Here is an 18326-nt window from a genome sequence, read left to right as displayed (position 1 = left end):
TGGATGTGACTGTTCCTCCTACATTGGAAATTCTGGGGTTCCGTTACTCACCGGCATACAACAATAGTTTCCTAGTCCATTCGCCTCTAGATTTTAAGGATATCCATGCTCAAGCTGTGATATCCTTAAAACCTGGACTGCATTGAGGAACACTTTTGGTAACCACTGGAGTGTTGTAAGAATACAGAACTGCAGGGATTTTAGAGAGTCCACTGCCAAATAAACAGCAATCATAAGTCTAGTTTTAAATTTAGCCTCGAACTTGATGAGAGTGGGAGGGATGTACTAAAAAGGAATGACAGAGGCAGCCGTCATTCCGCGTCATTCTGCATGTAACATATGTGTAATGGACTTAGCAAGATGTGTACCAAAAATATAGTTGATATGTTGAATAATTTCAGAAATATACATATAAATGACATTGTCTCCCATTATACTGAATTTGCATTCCTTATCAGCAGACCACACTGTCATTCCACTGTCATTCCCTTTTAGTATGTCCCCCTTCTGTTTTGTCAGAACCTATTACAGGGTATGGGTAAAAACCAGACCCGGACAAGACCCCAGAATGCCGGATCGGACATCAAACTCTGGGATGTCTGGTCAGGGGGCGTCCTGTCGGGGGGGGCTGCCTGTCACAACGGGGAGAATAAAGCCTTCCTGTATGGTCCTGGGCATGTAGCAAAAACCCAAACAGTCCGGACCACACAGGGAGGCTGTAATCTCATTTTTTCTTCATGTCCCCAGTGCAAGTTTATCACAGGCATCCCCCCGACCGGACACTACAGGCTCCGGGAATGCAAAGCTTGATGTCCAGTCCGGCGTTCCGGGGTCTTGTTTGGTTCCGGTTTTTACTTAGTCCCCCTATTACATAACTCACAAGTCTTTCAAACTCTCCTGGTACTTCCTGAAATTCACTTAGAGTTAGGCAAACTCCACCAAGTTTTAAGGATGTCCATGCTTGAGCTCACATTATTAAATAAAATGGAGGTACTAATTTATCCACCTGTGCTCAAGCATAGATATCATTGAAACCTGCACTGTCATGGCAGAGTTTGGGGAATGCTGACTGAGAGGGCTGATAACATTTTATACATTCCCAAACTGAATACAATGAACTCCAATCACAAAACAAAGGACAGCGTAACAAAGTGCTATCTTTGTGTGCATCACCAGTCCACGTTATACCCAGTGGCATATATCTGCCACTCATGTCCGAAAGTTCTAGTACTGTCTGTGCACAAAGCACAAATTGCATTTCGGAGATGGGAAATGCCAGAGAAGGGCTATCTGGTAACAAGCAGCAGGCAGATCTGCAGCTGAACCCTCAGCATTAGCAGGTTATTAACAGCTGGGGAAAAGCCTCGGGCTGGGTTTTATCTGATATCCAGCAAAAAGAAGGAAAAAAATCCATGAGTCCTTCTGTCGCTGATCAGTGTGCAATAACCACACATTTAAGTACAAACTCACAGCTTCTGACACAAATTGCACCAGCTTGTGACTGTGAAAGGCACAAAGGTCTCAACTGTGCTGCAATAATACAGACACATATGTAAGTTACAGCCACATCATCTGGGATCTTTGTTAGTAGAAACCCAATCTGTCTTCTAGGTGCGATAGATGTGTTCGCAGGTAGATAAGAAGAGTTTGGAGCGCCACATGCAGCACCCAGGTGTATAACGGTACAGTAGGACTGGGCGTGATCACACCCTATCACATTCTGTGCCGAAGCCCGAGCTGGGAAAGCTCTGAGATTGCCAATCAAAATATCACAGTGTGTTTTCAAAGCGGTCGGATGCGGGCAGCGAAGGATCAGCTGCACAAATGGGCTGTAAGTAATTATCTCCAGCTGACATCTCATGTTTAAAATTACTCAATGTCAGCATGTGTAACGTGTCGATTCAGGCTTACCCAGAAGCCTAAAAAGCTGCACCCCTTGTGTGCGGTTCCTGTATACTTCTTATAAGTATATATCGGCTGTCCGTTATGGATGGAATCAATTCAGAGATGACTTTTTTTTTGTAAAACCTTCAGAAAGTCTTTTTGCATCGATTCTATTGTATTCTATTCTATAGCTTTAAAGATTGGGCGCTACGGATCCCTTGTGGCGCCATATACTGTAAATAAAGTATAATAATAACAGTTTAATATACTGTCATTACAATTTAAGGGATTTCATGCCTCACAGCACTGAGGTCATGGGTTCGAATCCCACCATGGCTCTAACTGTGCAGAGTTTGTATATTCTCCCAGTGCTTGCGTGGGTTTCCTCCGGGCACTCCGGTTTCCTCCCACAATCCAAAAATATACTGGTAGGTTAATTGGCTCCCAACAAAATTAACCCTAGAATGTCTGTGTGTGCATGTACATGTGGTAGGGGATATAGATTGTAAGCTCCACTGGGGCAGGGACTGGTGTGAATGGTCAACTATACTCTGTGCAGCGCTGCGGAATATGTGTGCGCTATATAAGAAACTGCTAATAATAATAATAATAATAATAATATGCAGTGCACTGAAACATCCTGGTAACACTGTGGGTTTCCAAACCATAGAACATAAGAGTACAGATCATTGTTATTCTGCCAATTATGTGCTTGTACTTAAACATCCAGCAGTCATGTAAAAACATATACAAAAAACACAACGTGCAACATCCCAGATGTCCCCCCCACCCCCCCCCCCCCCCACCCCCCCACTTGCCACTCACCCCTGTAAGTATTTCCCGGTTTGTAGTAATCCGGGTCGCCTTCTACTCTTAGAGAAAATTCATTATACCCTTCTTTCCTTGTGCCGGCTTGTGCTCTTAGAATTCTGCTACAATATCCCTCAGATTTCACGGCTTTCTCTATAGTGTCATCCATATATCCATAAACAACCAGAGAACAAGTCACAGCAACATAGTGCAGGAACAAAGGTTGCAAAAACAGTCCCATGGCAGAATAAAAAGCTACAAAAAAAGGTGAGGGTTCCACTGAGCTGCAGCTGGGATTCCAAGAGAAAAAGCTCTGATCTTCGCCAGATCCTGGACTGAAGTGCAGTTTCCCTCAGTGGATGTGATTAGCAGCACTGTAATGTTTATTTAGCCCAGCAGAATTCACAGGGTTTGGTGAAATATCAGAGCACAGGGACGCTGCTGTCTCCTAGGCATCCAGAAAGGATCTGTGCTTGCTTCCAGGCTGAGCAATATAACCATGCGCATTCTTTCTAAAGTCTATAGTTACTACATGTTATATCGTTCAAATATCTCTTTCCCGTCCTTTTGTCTTATTATATTAGCCTGTGTTTGCGTCTGCCTTTCACCAGCTTTCGCTTTGTAGGAGGGTGAAAGGGAAGGGTACATAGCAACGTGCTGCTCAACTTTAACCATGTACGGGAACGGTTCTAAGAGAAATAAAGGAATCTCGGGACCTCGAATGGTTAACCTCAATGTGTACCGTATTATTAGATCATGCGGTGTATGTATGAAATCATGGAGAGGGATAATGTGGATGGAGATAAAGTATCAACCCATGGGGTATATGTATGAAAGCGCAAAGGGGGATAACGGAGAGAGATAAAGTACCATTCACAGAGAAAAAGTACCTGCCGTATGTATAAAAGCTTGGAGGGAGATATGGGGTCCCCCTCCCGGCCCCCTGGTCCTCCGGGAGGGGAACCCGATATCAGGGAGATTGTGAAGGTGACACCTAGAATCGCGGACATGCGCTGCTACATCAGGCGAGTCATACAATGACTTACATCCATAGTAGAGAAGCAGTCCGTAAGATCTACTGTCCTTGTTGGAGAAAAGACACTGATACGTGTCAGGGCTTGTTCATGTATTGTGTGTTACACGTGGTTCCATATAAGTGGCCACGAGGAACCTTATATAAAATGCATGTAGCCGTAAGGCATCATTGGGGCAGATGTATTAAGCCTGTGCGAAGAGATAAACTGGAGATAAAGTAGAAGGAGGTAACGCACCAGCCAATCAGCTCCCAGCTGTCATATTTCAAACACAGCTGATTGGCTGGTGGGTTATCTCCTTCCACTCTAACTCCAGTTTATCTCTTCACCAGGATTAATACACCTGCCCCTGGGTGCTTTATAACCAATGGAGGGGGATGCTTCTGATGATCCCATTTGAATGTTTATATCTCTGATTATGTTTTTTTTTTCTTTTTCCAAAAATGTAACAGCTGCATAATGTGGGTTAGGCAGGCTTGTCTACCCTCCCGGAATTGCCGGGAGGCTACCCCCCCCCCCCCCCCCCCCCGGGAAGGTCGTCAATCCTCCCGATTTTGCCCGGCAGCCCCCGCACCCCCTTTCTTACCGCACTAATTACCGGTTCTTCAAAGGTCTGCGGTATGGGGCGCGACTAAAATGACGCAAATCGCGTCATTTCTCTGCATTTTAGCCCTGCCCCCTACTCACGGACCCGCGAATCGCGCCATTTGCCTGGATTGGGGGATTTCAGTCATCAGCCCCGCCCCCTGGCCTGAAGATCCGGCTGTCCTCTCCGGGCTTCTCCCGGAGAGGCTTCTCGAAAAGTCGGCAAGTATGGGGTTAGGTAAAATCAGGGAGCTTGCTGACTGCAGGGAGAGAGGGAGATTCCTATTTCAGGAACCATTTTTAAGGCATCTAACTAGACGCGTTTGACCGTTAGTGATCGACCAATGATTGCCCATCTAGCTATTGTTGATCCGCTACACCCTAACGGGGATGATGTTCATCTACATCAGGCATGGCCAAACTGTTGCTCTCCAGCTGTTGTGAAACTACACATCCCAGCATGCATTGCCATAAATTTATCATTCCCCAATAGCAAAACTGTGGCAAGACATGATGGGATTTGTAGTTTTACAACAGCTGGAGGGCCATCGTTTGGCCATGCCTGATCTACATTAATCCTAACGGAGTTTAGAGAATAGCTACTAGTGTGTTAGCATTAGGGTACGGTTGGCTATTCAATAATGGTGCTGAGAGCATCTGGGCCAGTGATCCCTGGTGTGACTTCAACCACAGCAAGAATAACAGGATGCAGCATGGGCGGATGAGCACGTAACGAGGATCAGGAATACTGTAGCGCAGGAGAACCCTGCCAAAGTCACACAGTATTGTTCTGTAATGCAAGGGTTAAATACATTAGGGTAATCCTAGCTTTTGGCATCTACATCCCGTCGGTTGAATGCTTTTTTTTCCTGACCGCAAGGTCGTGGAGAAGGGATCGTAATAAAGTTCCATTCGGCGTAATTGAAACATCCTCATGTTTTACAGCAAAGGAACTGACAGGCATGGAATAGCGAGGGATCCGTGTTCCCTATACTTGCTGTGAGGCTGAATTCATCTAGTTCAGAGGACAAACTCTGATTCTTTTTCTTCCCATACATATTGAATAGGTAATTGAATTAGAGTAATGATTTAAGTAGCTTCAGGCAAATCCGCTCCTCCGTTATGGCCAATTTACAGCCATTTTTATTCTGCCCCGATCATCTCCATTCTAACTGCTCGGAATATTTCTCTACTAAATGTTCTTAGAACCTGTAACAGCCAAGCTGTCATTTCTGTTACAGTGACAGAAAGGGAATGCGAGTCGATGTTTGGCAGAAACACCAGAGCAGTGGTGGGAAAGGCCCGGATCAGTGGTGGGAAAGGCCCGGATCAGATGTGGGAAAGGCCCGGATCAGTAGCCTGGATCAGTGTGGGAAAGGCGTGGATCAGTGGCCGTAAAGGCCAGAAGCAGTGGCCTGGATCAGTGGCGGGAAAGGCCTGGAGCAATGACGGGAAAGGCCCTGATCAGTGGTGGGAAAAGCCCTGAGCATTGGTGGGAAAGGCTTGGATCAGTGGAGGGAAAGGCCCAGAGCATTGGTGGGAAAGGCCCGGATCAGTGGTGGGAAAGACCCGGATCAGTGGTGGCAACGGCCTGGAGTGGTTGTGGGAAAGGCGCGGATCAGTGGTGGGAAAGGCCCGGAGCAGTGGTGGGAAAGGCCCGGATCAGTGGTGGGAAATGCCCGGAGCTGTGGCGGGAAAGGCACGGAGCAGTTGTGGGAAAGGCCCAGATCAGTGGCAGGAAAGGCCCGGAGCAATTCACACCCTACCAACCACTATGGCGTGGTGGGAAAGGCCCAGAGTAGTGGCGGGAAAGACCTGGAGCAGTTCACACCATACCATCCACTATGGCGCGGTGGGAGAATAAAACAGTGTGCTGAGCGCAGTTAGGCTGCAGGGGGGGGTTACGATTAGACACTAAGGGGTTAGGGCTAGGCTGCTGGGGGGAGAGAGTTAGGGTTTGGCACTAAGACGAGAAGGTTAGGGTTAGGCATCTTATAAGGAGGACTAGGGAGGGTAGGATGGAGAGGGTAAATACAGTGATTCTGACCACTGTCATCCCGTACGTATTCCTTATTATGTTATCTGATAGTGAACTGATTTTCTGTACCAATGTACTGTTTATTTTTCACAGTAGCCTGAATCCGAGATATGAAAAGGAAAGGGTTAAATGTTGACTCGTTTATTTATTTATTAACAGTTTCTTATATAGCGCAGCGTATTCCGTTAGACTTAGGAGTATTTCTCTCTTTCTCTAGGTGTTATTAGAAATCTAAGTCAGAGAGCGTGACAATGTCACAGTGGATGTGATTATGACTGGAATACGCGTCTACAGCTGTGGTCCGGCCTTTGAGTGCATGTCTTCTCTTAGAAGACATCTCAGTCAAATAAAAGCGTGACTGGGCGTGGCAGATACAAAACTCTATATAGGCACACTATGGAGAAGTGTAAACTCGTACCGACGAACTTCTGCCTTTTCCCAAGAAGATCCAAATCATGGATGACAAGGGAATATTTGCACCCCAGTAGCATGAGATGTGTGGCATCCTAGCCAGACCTTGCTCTAATTACAGGGACCCCCTGCACAACTGAAGGGGATGTGTCTATACCAGTGGCGGCTCCAGGGGTGTGGCTGCAGTACAGTTCAAAATTCAAAGAGAGGAGCCACACCCACTGCCATTGAGTCAGTTAGGAATGGCCGTTGGTGGCAGTTGGCGTGGCTTCCCTATTTGAATTTTTAACTGTGCTGCAGCCCCACCCCTGGGGCTGCCACTAGTAGCCACCGGCTGTGTGGCTACTAGTGGCGGGGCTGCAGCACAAATTACAATTTAAATAGGGGGAGAAAAATCGACTGAATTTTGGACTTCGCTGCAGCACCCCCTCTGGAACCACCATGAAATTATTTCTTCAGCGCTCGCATATCTGAGACACCTCTATGTTCCCCTATGTAAGTGACCTGGATTGCCGCCCCGTGCCACTCTCCGATTGCCGCCAGCACACTTGGGTGCGTACGCCCAGCAAACACCATGTTCGCCGTGACCTCAGGCACCCAGCGTATGTACATGCGCAGAAATGACCCTGCGTATGCACATACACCACCATCAGTCCCCCATGAGAATGGACAAGAATAACCCCTAAAATCCCAGGTTATTTTTGCTAGTATAAAAGGTCATTATTTTTATTTGACGTCACCCTCTGTGTAACACAGGCTTGCCTACCCTCCCGGAATGGCCGGAAATCGGGTCTGCCTCCCGGCCCCCCGGAAGGTGGGCAAGTCTCCCCCATTCTGGTAATTGCCCCCGCTCCCTCTTGCCCGTTGGTTTAATTACCTGAAATTGCGGGTCTGTGGAGAGGAGATCGCGTCATTTAAGCCCTGCCCCCTCTCCGCGGCCCACGAATAACAGAGTTTTTTGGCATGGGGGGTGGGGCCAATTGATGTCAGCCTTGCTCCCACCCCCCTGAAGTGTTGCCTGAAATTGAAAGCAGGCAAGTATGGTGTAACAGCACAGTCTCAGGAAAGCCGGTCGGGGCCTGTGCTTTAGGCTAGTGGTATTAATAAGACACCATGTAACACTTTTCATCATTGCAGAACTACGGATAAGGGACACAGACCATAAAGAATTTATAAGAACCATTCTGTGCGTAGATCTTGTACCATTCACATTGCAGCCAATGGCCTGAAACTTGATTTTCCCTGGTTATTATTACTGCATTACTTACAGGGATCATGTGAAACTGTTCCATCAGTTCTGGATGGCTGCGCTCGTCAGTATGTCTGTTCCTCACACTGATAAATCATGCTGACTGCTTTAGGCAAACACACTGTAATTGGCAGAACAAATAGCAAACCCAAAGGATGACCATTCATTATGACAGCGCCTTTTCCAAAACGCCTGTAGAACAAATTTCTGATTTTACATCTATGGGCAGAGAAAGCTAATGTAAGGGCGGCAGATTAGCCAGTTAAGGCACATTGTCACTACGCATTATGCAGCCGAGTCTGAGACACCAAAGGGTTAAGGGGAACTGGAGAATCAATTAACTTTTAAATTAATCTTTCTCGTATACAGATTTAAGCTGCAACACTCCGAGGAGCTCAAGCGTTCACATTTAAAGCGTCACAAGGGAATAAAGACTTAGAACTATCTTCCTACACAAACTAAGAACAATGATGAATTGTAGGAAAACGTCTGATAATAAACTGGAATATATCTGGCACTTGTTGGTGCTGTTAGCAGCCTAGAATATGACCATGAAGAAGGTCTATTAGGGCAATAGATATTGCCTATTTACAGGGGTTACAGTGGTCCTGGAGCAGTGGTGGAACTCACTTCCCATGCCATCAGAGCCCCTTCTCTCCCTCCCCCCATTAAACAGTGCCAGGGGTTTTGCCAACCGCTGTGCAAACTATAAACTTGAGCCCTACTTCTCATCTCCCATACTATAGAAAGGGACAGTGGTCACACAATATTACACCCAATTTAAATTACACACACAGTAGCACAATCCCATTCACATTGCACCGCATGTAGTGCCGCAGATTCATATTATACCACATAGTAGAACCCCTTACTCATGTCAAGACACACATTAATGCCCCTTATTCACATTACTTCACTCAGTAATGCCCCTTATTCATGTTTCTTATACATGCAAGCAACATTGTATTCTTGCTTATATACAATGCCCACAGTAGTAGTGATCCTTACACATAATGGACCTTATTCTGGTTGACACGCAGCGCTGCAAAGTGAATTTAAGCCCCCCGCCATTCACATTGCCGCCAACCCCCCTTTGCAAGGCGAATTCGCCTGCACGGCTGCGAATGGATGTTTTGCATAAACATCCAATCGCACTTAGGGGAGCGAAACCCACATCATCCGACCATCGAAAGATGTGGAACGTGCACGCAAAACTAAGATACTCTCAGGTGCCTTAGCTTTGCGTGCACCCTGTGCGAGGACAGGGCAAGCAACTGACATCCGGAGACTTCAGCTGCCCACCCCCATCACTGCCTCATTTCCCTGGGAACGCCCAGCGTTTCCATGGTAACACCCATGAAATGCTTGGCGTTCCCATGGGTGCATCAATCCGCCTCCACTTTCAGTTTGCCATGCCCGTTTGCACCCGGTGTCTGCACATCCGCATAAATGCATATATGTATGGGCAGACCCAAAACATCGCTCCCCCATGCAAAATCGTATGGGACCGTGTCAACCAGAATAAGGTCCAATGTCCACAGCAATAGTACATTTTGACGGCACACATACATATGCCAGAAAAAAAAAGTCCTAGGACTAGTTCCACCTACCATTAGAGGTGGTTCCCACCCTTTAACCCCTGCCTATTTAGTGGTCAGGATTGGATTTTATGGATTTTTTTAAAAGGCAGATATCATCCTATATTTTCACTTTAGTTTGGAGTAAACCAATGTGGAGTAGGCGCTGGACTCCCGTTCACCCAATAGTGTAACTGTCCAATGGCTCATACAGTATGTGTTGAATATGAAAGGGAAACAGATGGACAATGATTAGTATGAAGTCTGTATATGTGTGTTACGAAGGAGATAGTAAAGGGACCAATTGGACCCAAACAGAACTCCCAAACAGATAGCGTGCCCTCACTCACACAGAGAGATGGGTGTACAGACACATCAAGGTATCTTTAGGTTGGACGAACACCTCCGTGTATGGTAAATGGTAAAGATAAATATGTACCATACTCACATGTACGATCGCAGAGGTAATACCTATAAAGGTATCTTTAGGTCCCAGAATGGTGGGTGGGGTTACACCAAGTGCCTCCAAGGTGTCCCACTCATAGCAGCCACTGTTCTTTCAATCCTCTCCCAGTCCTCAGTGTTGGGGCCCATCGGGCTGATAGATCGCGTGAAAGGGGCAATATTGTATGTTTTTTACCCACAGGCGTATTTAGATATCATGGGGCCCTAAGTAAGATATCAGTTATGGCCCTCCTCCCAGGACATCTTTATGGGGCTCCTGGGGCCTGCAGGGCCTTAGGCAGACACATAGGTTGCCTTGTGGAAAATCTGCTGCCAGATTTACCTCAGGATCCGATGTGCAATCCCACGCGCATCTGATTGGATCTGGAGATCGCCATGGTTGCCACAAGGATTTGTCAGATCCTGTTGCCGTCATACGGTACATATGGCTCAGCGGGTATGATACATTGTATGTAAAGGGACTGACATCCTGTTCCCGGGAAGCCCGGCGACTCCCTGGCAGGCAGTAGAAGAGGTATCACAAGGGTGGCTGTAGGCGATACCTCTGCTAAGTGTATGGGAGCCTTAATTTGTCTACTTCTCCTCTTTAGGGGTATGGGTCACAAGGTTGACTGCATTATTTTGACCATTGAAGGTTGACAGGGCATAAGCCAAAATCTGAAATAGGTCAACATGGCTAAGGTCGACAGCAAGGGCGTAACTACCATAGGCGCAAGGGGTGCAGCTGCTATGGGGCCCAGAGCTGAAGGGGGCCCATCTTTACTGTCTAAGTAATATGTTTTACATACATGTATCACCATCAGCTGCGAAATAGGGGGCCCTTATGACCTTTTGCTATGAAGGAAGGTTGACACAAGTATTAGGACGACAATGGAAATGTCGACAGCCAAAGGGTCGACTTGAGTTTCTCACTTTTTTGGCACGAATCATCGACATGAACACTGTCTCATTGTACCACTCTTGAAGAGTGTTAGGGTAAGGTCTAATATATAACCCTCCATCCAAGTGGCTGCTGATCTACAAACATTTGTGAACAACCAACCCCCCCCCCCTTAAGCACTGTGACTGTGTGACATAAAATCTTTCACTAAGGTGAGGGTTAGGTTTTTGGGGAGGAGGGTTTGGGTTATGCACTAACAGGGAATGTTAGGGCTAGTCTGCAAGGGGAGAGGGTTAGGGTTACACACTAAGGGGTGAAGGTAAGGCTGCTGGGGGACGACTTACCCTCTCTTCCCACAGGCTAACCCTGGCCCTCCTAGTTCCTAAACTTAACCTCCACCCACGGCCTAATGCTAACAGTATCCGGCATTCTTACGATGGTGATGTCGGCTGACGGTATTCCTGCGTCTGCATTTCCAGTGACGACGGGTTTCCGGTGCCAGTTTTGTGACAGCCGGTTCAGATTTGGAAGGGTGGGCAAGCTTTACCCCCTCAGAAGGGTGGGCAAGCCTCCCGCATTTAGCGGGGCCCCCGCACCCCCTGCCTCTGCCGGTCAAATACCGACATTCGTAGCTCTTTTGGAAGGGGGGCGAGGCTAAAACTACCCCCTCCCCGAAGAGCCGTGAATCATGGCATTTTCAGGAATGGGGTGGGGCTTAATGACGGCAAGCCCCATCCCCTGGAAAAGCTGCAGAGAGTCTCCTCTCCGGGCTTGTCTTGGAAAGGTGACTCTTAAGGTGGGCAAGTATGTTCCAGAGCTAGGATTTCAACTCCCAGCCTTCAGCATGCAGAACGCATCTCCATAATAAATATATAAGCCCTATATATATATATATATATATATATATATATATATATATATATATATATATAAGCCCTCATATATTTGTATTGTTCTCTTACTGTTATTTTGCTGCACATTTGTACAAATGGCTTTTCTATGGTATATGGACAATTCCAACGGGCCAGTTTGCTGCACACGACGTGATTGCTACTTTCAACATATTTCCACGGTCTTGATCGAGTTATTTGCATTTAAAACAGAATAAGCCGTCCCAGATCTGTCCTACCAAGTTTTAAAGTAGTGCTTGACATTCCTGCGACAGTAAAGCAATGTTGTGTGACTACAGATGGAGAACACAGATCCTGCCATCAATTTGCATAGCTGCGAGTGCACGCTACTTCCCTGATAGATTGCAGATTGTAGTGGGTGAAATGCAAAGTAAATGCTCATTCTGGATGGGAATATTACATTCAATCATAACAGGGTAATAATGCTGCAGCAATGCTATAAGTAGCTGGAGGGATTGTTAATATGACAACTAAGCATATTTAGAAAATAAAACACAATAACAGGCATAGTTGATTCATAGTTGCCTACCCTCCTGCATTCTGCAGCAGACTCCCTGACATAGCAGCAATCTCCCTCTCTCCCTCATTAGTCTAACAATCTCCCACATGTCACCTAGCCCACATTACACTGTTACATCATAGTTACCTCCCCTCCTGCATTCTGCAGGAGACTCCCTGACATAGCAGCAATCTCCCTCTCTCCCTCATTAGTCTAGCAATCTCCCTCATGTCACCTAGCCCACATTACACTGTTACATCATAGTTACCTCCCCTCCTGCATTCTGCAGGAGACTCCCTGACATAGCAGCAATCTCCCTCTCTCCCTCATTAGTCTAGCAGTCTCCCTCATGTCACCTAGCCCACATTACACTGTAACATCATCGTTACCTCCCCTCCTGCATTCTGGGGGAGACTCCTTGACATAGCAGCAATCTCCCTCTCTCCCTCATTAGTCTAGCAATCTCCCTCATGTCACCTAGCCCACATTACACTGTTACATCATCGTTACCTCCCCTCCTGCATTCTGCAGGAGACTCCCTGACATAGCAGCAATCTCCCTCTCTCCCTCATTAGTCTAGCAATCTCCCTCATGTCACCTAGCCCACATTACACTGTTACATTTTTGGGGAAAAAAGGAATGAGAGATAGATACATTTACATTGAACCATCTGCACCATTTCCCAGCACTTTACCAAGTATAATAGCTCTTACTAACTGCTTTTGGGCTCATCTACATTTGGATATAAGTCATTTTAGAGGATTCCTCTCAGATGTAGCAGTACACAGCCACGCTTCTAGGTGCCACGTTCACAATCTCTTTTCACAATCTCTCCATATATGGAACTAGACACGCCCTTAGGGTGGAACATGACACGCTCCCTCAATGGCGCGCTGTGTAAAATTATGCTACCAACTATAATCTCCCTGATACTAGTTTTCAAAAGTAGGCAAGTATGCCCTGATTTGCTGTCCTCTCCTGTCTTAAGTTGGTAGACAGTAGAGTAGATGATATCCATGAACGATATCGATAATAGTTTTCCCTTGAACTACCCGTGCAAATTGCAAATGAATTGTGAATGGATAATTAACCGCAATCTATTCGCACATCCTTACGCAGTTCCCAACACTGCACCTGGGCACGCCTGCATTTTTAAAACACACCCAGAAAAAAGGCAGCCAGTAATTCCTCTCGCCCAGTGGCGTAACTATAAATTTAGCTCCCCCCTGCCAAAAAATTTTGTGGCGCCCCCCCCCCCCCCCCCACATGCCATTTTTGGGGAGACAAGGAAAAATAATATATATATATATATCATGCTCCTGATGACGGATACCTACCCTCCGAAACAGCTGTAGAGCACGCCTGACCATGACACCCTGGCAGCCATCTTCATGCTTGCACCTTGTTGTTGATAAGTATATGGAACCATTGAATTGAACGCTGTAACGCTGTAACGCTGTCAGATGGATGTCTTGAATGACTTTTTTCACTTATAAAGACTTTTTTCTACTACCGGTTGTGCTGACCTCTAATTGCTTAAATATATATATATATATATATATATATATATATATATATATATATATATATTATAATGACTTGAGTACGGGGCAAAAAAAGTCCTGAAGTGCCACCTTTATGGGGATTCCATCTCCTTCAGGAAGGCACATAGGCAAGTTATCTATGTGGCTGCAGCCAATAGACTGTGTATACCTTTATAAATGGGAGTCAGCAGCTGCGCCATGTCATGATGAGCGCTGCCGCATCCTCTGCATTTGCAGTGCACCCGCTACAAACCCTGCCGATGCTGGCTTCCCAAAACCGCCACAGGAACTGCAGCAGCATAGTTACGCCACTGCCTCCACCTTTCCATCTTGCTACCCCTGTACCTCTCACTTCCTCCTTCCCTGCACCTCTGCATTCCTGTCATCCCTACACCTCCTTGTCCATCTGTCTCTGCTGCACTTCTCTATCCATGTCACCTCTCACTCCATACTAATCTCCACTTCTCCAGCCCCGTTGCCCCTCCATCCCCCTTGCACCTCTCACTTCCTCCATCCCTTCACCTCTACGTTCCCCTTTCCCCCCTTCACCTCTCACTTCCTCCATCCCTGTACCTCTCCTTTCCCTTCCCCCTGTCCATACTCCAATTCTATGTCCCTCCTACACCACTGAACCCATACACACAAAAAATGACACATAAATCATAAAAAAAATATCATAACATTTTTTTTGCTGATAAATATTTTCTGACCTCTTACAGCAGGCAGCAGGTGGGAGATGCAGTGGGCGGCAGGCACCAACGGGCGATGGGGCGGGCAGACGTGGGAGTGCAAGTCCCTTGCTAGCAGCCGCAGCTGGGACCCTGTCTGCAGGCTGCTGCAGTGCTTCACACTCTTACAGGCTCAGCGCCGCCGCAGCAGCCCAGCATGGTTCTAAGCGCCGGCAGCTCTTCCTGGCACTGACGAGTGCGACGCTTTCACTGGGCACTGTGCGGCACCCGCCGTAGACTTCGTACCAGGCCGCGCAGTTGGAAGCCCTCCCATTGGACGAGCTGCCCGCCCTCCCATTGGACAGCTGCCCGCCAACCCTCCCATAGGACAGCCGCCCGCCAATCATGTAAGGGCACTGTGACAGCCTGACAGTGTGTCAGACTGTCATGGCTGCGCCCATGCTGCGGCCGACTCGCCTGTGCAGGAGAGGCAAGCGGCGTGCCAGCAGCCACACTGCCACAAAGCAGCAGCATATGTTTGTGAATTGGCACTCAGTGTGCCGGGCGGGAGCCGGCGCCCACGCAGCCCCCGCTCCCCCAAGCAGTGGCGGGGGCTGCCTTACACAAGATACGCCACTGCTCTCGCCCATGAGCAATATGTATGGTATGGTACGCGGGTTGGGATCATTTGGTCTATTGCATTATGGTAGAAAGTCATTAGGTCGAATCCATTAGGTCGACATGCTAAAAGGTCGACATGATTCTAGGTCGACATGGGAAAAGGTCGACATGATTCTAGGTCGAAAGGTCATTAGTTCGACAGGTCATTAGTTCGACAAGGTCATTAGTTCGACATTGTCTATGTCGACATTCACAAGGTCGACATGGGGTTTTTCACTGTTTTTTTACCTGAATGTCAACACAGTCGACATGGACACAGTTTAAAGTGCACTGCATCCCCTCGCATCGCTCGCTGCGCTCGCAATGCGTCGGGCACGGTGCCTCGCTACGCTCGGCACACTATTTTATTCTCCCACCACGCCCTAGTGGATGGTAGGGCATGAAATACCGCCTGTCGGCACATGTTGGCTCAAAAAACAGTGAAAAACTCCATGTCGACCTTGTGAATGTCGACATAGACAATGTCGAACTAATGACCTTGTCGAACTAATGACCTGTCGAACTAATGACCTTTCGAACTAGAATCATGTCGACCTTTTCCCATGTCGACCTAGAGTCATGTCGACCTTTTAGCATGTCGACCTAATGGATTCGACCTAATGACTTTCTACCATAATGCAGTAGACCAAATGACCGCATCCCATATACAGATATAATGTGTACATATATATATATACAGATATAATGTGTACATATATATACAGATATAGTGCGTACATATATATACAGATATAGTGCGTACATATTAGCCGATATGCACGCTCAAAATACCGACAAGATTTGGCAGACAGTCATAATACCGACATGCAAAAATCCAAAGACTCAATATAGTATAAATGGCACTATAATGGAAACTACTGAGGAAGAGAGGAATCTAGGTGTCACTATTTCAGGGGACTTAAAAGCAGGTAGGCAATGTAACAAAGCAATGAAGAAGGCAAGTCAGATGCTTGGTTGCATAGGGAGAGGTATCAGCAGTAGAAAGAAAGAAGTAATAATGCCACTGTATACGTCATTGGTACGACCTCACCTAGAGTATTGTGTTCAGTTCTGGAGGCCATATCTCCAGAAGGATATAAATACATTAGAGACTGTACAAAGAAGAGCAACTAAAATGGTGCATGGCCTACATCACAAAACGTACCAGAAAGACTAAAAGATCTTAATATGTATACTTTGGAGCAGAGAAGGGAAAGGGGGGACATGATAGAAACTTTCAAATATATCAAGGGTTTTACCAAGGTACAGGTGGGAGACATTCTTCACAGGAAGAGGAGCAGCAGAACACGAGGACATGCACTGAAACTAAAGGGAGGAAGATTCAGGGGAAATGTGAGGAAGAATTACTTCACAGAAAGAGTAGTAGATAAGTGGAATAGCCTCCCATCAGAGGTGGTAGAGGCAAATACAGTAGTACAATTTAAACATGCTTGGGATAAGCATATTGATATCCTTACAAAAAAATAAGGATCAAATATGGTTTGAGGTAACATGTTTAAAAAAGGGGCAGACTAGATGGGCCAAGTGGTTCTTATCTGCCGTCACATTCTATGTTTATGTTTCTATGTACAAAATCCCATCATTCGTTATGGCGACGTGGTCAAAATGACGACATTTAAAATGTCGACGTATCAAAAAGTTGACATGTTTTTTGTGTCTATGTCGACATAAACACCATATAAGTGAATCGCATACACTCGCCATACTTCGGGCATACTATTATAATCTGGCTCACAATTGGGCGTTGAATGAATGAATCCGCAAGTATAATACTCATCAATTTATGTGATTAATCCTGAATTGATTTTTGATGAATTGATTTTAGCAGCAGAATTATGATCATTTGATCCTAGACGGTGCAGGACACCAAATCTGGAAACTGTTCTTATACCAAGGGTGCAGAAAGGTCTGAATTACCATCCAACACACATGGATTAATCAATAACAATTTATTAATACAAATGGTGTTTTTCAATAAATTGTAGGTGGCTACCCAACTTAAAATATTAATAATACAGTGAATATATAGGACAAGATACATTTCAAATAAAGAATTGCTTAATAATCAATAACATGCAGGGATCAATTTTATGAGAGGAATTCCTTTAGAATCTATGGACCCAAACTGAGTGAATTGGACCACGCTTGTTTATGGGAAATACAGTAACATCCCAAATTAGAAAGAAAGGGGAACCCACTGTTAATTCCTTAAATGGAAATATAGTAACTAGAGATGAGCGGGTCCGGATCCCCGAGATCCGACAGATCCGAATATCGGGGATCCGGGCCAGATCCGAGCCGGCTCGGGAGTTCCCGCCTGAATTCCGGACCAATAATGAGGCTGAACGTCATCATCGCGCTGTCGGATTCTCGCGGGAGCGGGATCTTATAAAAGACGCACGCGCGCCCCGCCATCTTCACTCCAATCTTGGAGAGGGAAGAGGGTGGTTGGGAAGCTCCGTGTGCTCCGTGCTGTGCTCTGTGCCATGTGCTCCGTGACCTGACCTGTGCCCTCACTGCCCTGTGCTGTGCTCCGTGCCATGTGCTCCGTGCTGTGCTCCGTGACCTGCCCTCACTGCCCTGTGCTGTGCTCCGTGCTGTGCTGTGCTCCGTGACCTGCCCTGTGCCCTCACTGCCCTGTGTTGTAGACTTGAGAGTCAGTGACTGTTTATAGGCCTGAGCCCTGTTGTGTGATTTAACTAACTAGGTGCTGCAGTGCTCACACGCAGGGGCTGCAGTGTCCACTATCCAGGGGCTGTCCTGTGGCCCGTGCCCTGTTGTGATTTATTTAGCCCTAAGCCCTGTGTTGTGATTTATTTTATTTAGCCCTGAACCCTGTGTTTTTTTTTGTGATTTAACTAATTAACTCAGTGCTGCAGTGCTCACACGCAGGGGCTGCAGTGCTGCTGAGTAGTACACTGTGTACAGGGGCAGCATTAATACAAGGGGCTGTGTCCAGTGTGACGGCCTTTATCTTATCCATTGTTCAGTGTCACGAGTCACTCACGACATATATCCTGTGTCCTGTCCTGTGTGACGACTGACGACATATCCTGTGTCCAGCGTGACATATATCCAGTGTCCAGTGAG

General features: G+C 46.6%; 1 protein-coding gene across 1 annotated transcript in view; it reads right to left on the bottom strand.

Annotated features, from left to right (window-relative positions):
* The window catches only part of SPON1 (spondin 1), a 243708-nt gene extending 240044 nt beyond the window's left edge, over nt 1-3664 (bottom strand). The window contains exon 1 of the mRNA XM_083164316.1: nt 2710-3664. Coding sequence (XP_083020442.1) covers nt 2710-2935 — 226 coding nt within the window. The 5' untranslated portion in view covers nt 2936-3664. The remainder of the gene's footprint in view (nt 1-2709) is intronic.
* Between the last annotated feature and the right edge of the window lie 14662 nt (nt 3665-18326).

This window comes from Crinia signifera, chromosome 11 (assembly GCF_055691185.1).
Source record: "Crinia signifera chromosome 11, ASM5569118v1, whole genome shotgun sequence".
Classification (NCBI taxonomy): domain Eukaryota; kingdom Metazoa; phylum Chordata; class Amphibia; order Anura; family Myobatrachidae; genus Crinia; species Crinia signifera.
The sequence above is the reverse complement of the archived record's forward strand: the minus strand, read 5'-3'. Positions and strand labels throughout refer to the sequence as shown.